The sequence below is a fragment of the Erpetoichthys calabaricus genome, chromosome 4 (assembly GCF_900747795.2).
Source record: "Erpetoichthys calabaricus chromosome 4, fErpCal1.3, whole genome shotgun sequence".
Taxonomy (NCBI): Eukaryota; Metazoa; Chordata; class Cladistia; order Polypteriformes; family Polypteridae; genus Erpetoichthys; species Erpetoichthys calabaricus.
Window position 1 is genome coordinate 44,511,374 of NC_041397.2, and position 5,172 is coordinate 44,516,545.

Below are 5,172 nucleotides of genomic sequence, written 5' to 3' on the forward strand. Positions count from 1 at the left end.
TTTGTTGTACCGGCAATCAAAGATTCGATGTCCCATATCATGTGGCATTTGTGCTTTGACAACAAAGACTCGTGCAGAACCTGTGAAAAACGACAGGAGCCGTTTCTGCACAAAGGTAAAACCGTAACAACAGACAGCTTCTTCACAGCTCTTTCGCAGGCTAATAGACCTCTGCACCGCAACACAACTCTACTTGGCACTGTAAGTAAAATGGGACATCCACCTGCAGCTAAAGTCACTTCAGTATGCAAGCAACTTTTCATGCTAGTGTTTAGGTCTGGCAGTGCCATGCTGAAAGTGGTTACTGCAATAAAAAATAAAAACTTTCGCAAAGGTATAACGTGGCAGCGGCAATGCTGTGGGGCGGGGGCAGAGAACAGGAAGCTGCTGCCAGGCTGTTTTCCAAAAAGCACATAAAGCAATATTTTCATGCATAAATCAACATAATGACCTATGTATTTTTTCTGACTGTTGATTACAATTTCAGCATTTACACTTTGTTTTGATTTAATTTGTGTATCTTTGTGTCCTTTATTCTTTGATCTCACAGAGGCACGGTGGTGCAGTTGTTGGCATTGCTGCCACACAGCTCAGGTTGCCTTTTTGGCCACAATAATCGCTCCAGTACAGTTGGCAAATGTTTCTCTAGCCCTCAGGGACACTTTAAAGATGTCTTCACCATTATAATCCAGTCAAATCTATTTCAGTTAGTCTGTCCCCATTGATTTCAATGAATTTCGCCGATAATATCAATGGCGATATTTACCAACCAACTTCCATTATTTTTCTGAGCTTAAGGTGAAGCAAACACCGTGGGGTTCGCTCACCACTACTGATTATTATAAATGGTTCTAATAGTGAGGGGGTTGTGCCCTCAATTCTTTAAACATGTGGAGGTGCGATCTTGTCTTAAAAAGGCTGCATTAGATCCTGGAGTGTTAGCTAATTTTTGCCCGAATTCCCAATTGCCATTATTTATAATTAATTGGTCGATCATCTTAACTCCAATAATTATTTTGAGATCTACCAATCTTTTTTTAGGCATTATCATGGTGTTGAGATAACTCTCCTGAAAAAATTAATGATATCTCCGTTATTGCCGACTCATGTAGTACAGCAGTCCTTGTCCTCCTAGAACTTTCTGCAGCTTTTGACACTATTGACCATGAGATCTTGCTATTACGACTTGAGCATCTGGTGGGGCTCATAGGTGATGCTCTTAACTGGTTCTGGTCATATCTTACTGGTAGACACTTTAAAGTGACTTTCAATTCCTCTTTATCGTCTATAGCTCCTGTTAAACGTGGCATTAATCAGGGATCCATTTTGGGTCCTATTTCATTTTCTGTATATCTTCATTCTATAGAAGGCATTTTTAGGAAACTTAATATTTCTTTTCACTGTTATGCTGATGACACACAAGTTTGTATTCCTGTGTGCAACTCTGCAATGAATTGACTGCACAATTGTCTTGTAGAACTGAGATCCTGGATAGTGGACAATTTTCTCGATCTTAATAAAAATAAAACTGAAGTGCTAATAGCTGGTCCTGCAGCCAAAGCTCAAATAGGTTTTGAACTTCTTGGTTCTTCTGTGGATATTTGTAAACCTCATGTTTGTAATCTTGGAGTTATTTTTGACAGTAACCTCTCTTTTGAGAAACAGATTAATTCTGTGGTCAAGAGTTGATTTTTCCAGCTTTGTCTTTTAGCCAAAGTTAAGCCCTTTTAGCTCCTAGGAATACTGAGAAAGTTACTCATGCTTTTAACTTTTTTTGGCTTATTATAACTTGTTATATTATGGGATTATCACTTTCCTGATACGCAGGTTGCAGTTGGTTCAGAATGTTGATGCTCGTTTTTGAGTTGGGCCAAGAAAGTTTGATTGTGTTTCTCTTAAGCTCTTTACACTGACTGCCTGTTGGTTTCAGAATTGATTTTTAAATTTTCCTGCTGATTTTTAAGTCAATACATGGGTACGCAACTATCTATTTATCTGAATTGTGTGTTTTACACCAGCCATCCATACATCTTCCAGTCAGTTGTCTCTTGTCCCTAGTTCTAAGTTTAAAACTAATGGGGACAGGGCTTTTGCATCTGTTGCATGTTGTCTGTGTAATTTATTACATTATATCATCAAGGAGTCACCTTAAATTGAACTATTTAAAATTTGATTGAAGATGCATTTCTATTTCCTCACTTTCTGTTAGCTTCAGTGATACTGATGGTTCTCTCCTCTTAGTCATTTGTTTGTTTCAATTTACTACTGGTTGTATTGTGCTTTATTGTATTTTATTCAAATTATTTTATTTAGTCAGTCAGTCAGTCATTCTCCAACCCGCTATATCCTAACACAGGGTCATGGGGGTCTGCTGGAGCCAATCCCAGGGAGCACAGGGCGCATGGCAGGAACTATTCCCGGGCAAGGAGCCAACCCACTGCTGCCGCCCTTATTTCATGTTTATAATATTGTAATGGTCTGGGAAAGAAATTGCCACTGAAGCAGTGTGTCCTAAAAATCCATAAAAAAAGAAAACAAGTGGGGCTGCTCGGAGTGCTGTGGAGAGGGGTGGGCAGAGGAGACACATCTGCCACTCTTAAATAAACCAGCCTCTGTGATGCTGGGGGGTGGGATTTTGTAAAGAAGTCTGTTTTTTTTTTAGATGAAAAAAGTTTGTTAGAGAGTGTGTTTTTTTACTCTGTCTGGTGGGTTGTTGTTCTAGGCCTGTTTTTATTTTGTCCTGCCTACATTTGTTTTTGGTCAGTTAAGGGAGAAGAGAAATAAAACCTTTTGTTTTTTTTGGACAATTACCACCACTTGCCTGTGAGGGTTATTTTTCCGCCTGGGAAGGGATATTACAATATGTTTTATTATAAAGCACTTTGTCTACAGCAATACTGACGTTGTTTTAAATGTGCTCTGTAAATAAATTCACATTGACATTTAGCATGACTAGTGTCAAATAAAATGAGTATCTTCAAGGAGTCACAATATCAGTTTCTGAACCTTTTTACCCCATTTCAGGATCAGTGTTACAGGCAGTTTGTTCATGGTCCCAGATGTTGCCACCAAAAGTTTACATTAATTATTTTGTTTTGAAATAGACTGAAAGAGACAGAAACATTACTGTGAAATACTATTTATTTTCCCTCCCCAGACATTTTCTATTAAAGTTTGCATCTTTCCAAAATTAAACATTTTCATGGCACTCTCCCATATCTTTTTTGTTTTAACCCCATAAATAACTGGATTCAAAAGTGGTGGTAATAATACAAAATCTATTGACATAAAAACCCTTACATCATGAGGAAGAGCTCTTGCATCAAAACGCTGATGTAAAATTTCAAAAGATGTAGCAATACAATAGTTTAAAAATGTTATAAGATGAGGCAGGCAGGTTTTTACTGCTTTACTGCGTGATTCTTTTGAAGCTTTGACACTGACAGAAATTATTTTAATATATGAATATAGAATAAGCATCAGTGGTGGCACCATCAGTACTGTTGTCACAAACCAGCCAAAAGCACTGTTAATGGATATGTCCACACAAGATAACCTGACAACAGACCAGTTATCACAGTACACTTTATCTATCAGATATCCACATATTGGAAGTCGAATTGTTAACAAAATGTGCACAGTAAAAATACAAACTGGGTAAAGGTATGTAAAACATAATAGGCGTGTCACTTTTGATGGCTTCATTATATTATTGTATAGGAGAGGATTACAGATGGACACATATCTGTCATATGCCATTAGTGCCAAGATTGAAAATTCAAAAGATCCATAAGTATGAATGGCAAATATCTGAAGCAAACAGCCAGTTCTTGAAATTGATGGATTGTCTGATAAGAGATTATCCAAAAATTTTGGATAAAAAGCATTGCTTCCATAAAGACAATTGATAGTTAAGCAACAGATAAATATGTACATGGGTTCATGAAGGGTTCTATCACGGACAATAACTATTATAACAATTGTATTTACCAAATGTATTAAAAGGTAAGTAATAATAGTCACAGTAAAGTATACATTTTTTATAAAACCAATGTCTCCATAAGCAGTAAAGAGGAAAGTGGTTATAGAGGAACCATTTTCCATATTCTCCCCCCAAATGCAGTTAAATGGACCCTGTAAATAAATAAATAATATGTAATTAATATGAAGCTTCAGTTGTATCATTTAGACTATTAATCAATAACATAATTAAATGTTACATTAATGTAATAATCTTGGTTGGAAAATAATTATCATTTCAGGTCAGCATGGCTTGTTATAGAAAAAAAATGTTTTTACAAACTTTCCCCTTTACAAGTATTAATAAAACATTACTTTCTTCTGACCAAAGCAGCATACCTTGCTTGTATCAAATCTGTTCTGCACACACATATTTGATAGATAGATAGGCTGTAGCTTAACCTTTTCAGTAAATAGGATGGAATATGCAAGCAGTAAACTTTAATCTCTGCATGTTCATCTAACTGAAATGTTTTCTTATATAACAAAATAATTCAAGAGCCCACAAAAAACTTCCTTCAGACTGTAACACTACATGTTTTCCTTTGTTTTGCATGAAAAATGCTTTCTGGAAATTATTTATTTTGTTTTCATTTTATTTGAAGAAAACAACATTGCATACAATCAAATCAACCTTATAAAACAAATGACTTTGTCAAACTAGGAAAAGAAAAAATGAAAAGAGGAAAAAAAGTAACAGAATGTTAAAAAAGGAAAGCAACAAAAACAGAATTCAAAGAGAAAGAGAAGAGAGGAGACAGCATGGGCAAAAATAGAAAAAAAGAAGGGACAATGTCCTTTCCCTTCCAATATAAATGCTTATTCTAAAATAGTATTGATTAAATCTTTACATATTTTTAAAAAGTTTTAAACACATCTTTTAAGTGAGAATTTGATTTTTTACAATTTCCAATAGCAAAGAACATCAGTTACCCAATGACTTATAAATGGTGAGTTGTGCTAGTAATGTGGTGTAGGCAATTTGACCAAAGACAGCCGTTAATGGGTTAGGAGTGATTGAGACACCAAGGCTGTTTGATAAGCTGTCAAAGATTGTTGTGCAAAATTATGTCAATTTTAATTATCTTTTAAACTTTTTAATGCTTGCTTGAAATTAAACGGATATTGTTAACAAAATTACAAGACTGTCTG

The 5,172-nt window shown here is 35.5% G+C and overlaps 1 protein-coding gene across 1 annotated transcript; it reads right to left on the minus strand.

Moving 5' to 3' along the window:
- Positions 1 to 3,123: 3,123 nt before the first annotated feature.
- On the minus strand, positions 3,124 to 4,119 carry LOC127527524 (olfactory receptor 52D1-like). Its single transcript, XM_051926581.1, has one exon. The coding sequence runs from the start codon at positions 4,102 to 4,104 to the stop codon at positions 3,124 to 3,126; it is 981 nt and encodes a 326-aa protein (XP_051782541.1). The 5' UTR covers positions 4,105 to 4,119.
- Between the last annotated feature and the right edge of the window lie 1,053 nt (positions 4,120 to 5,172).

Excerpts from the sequence above, each read along its gene's own strand:
- LOC127527524 (XM_051926581.1), bottom strand. The coding sequence starts at position 4,104 with ATGGAAAATGGTTCCTCTATAACCACTTTCCTCTTTACTGCTTATGGA.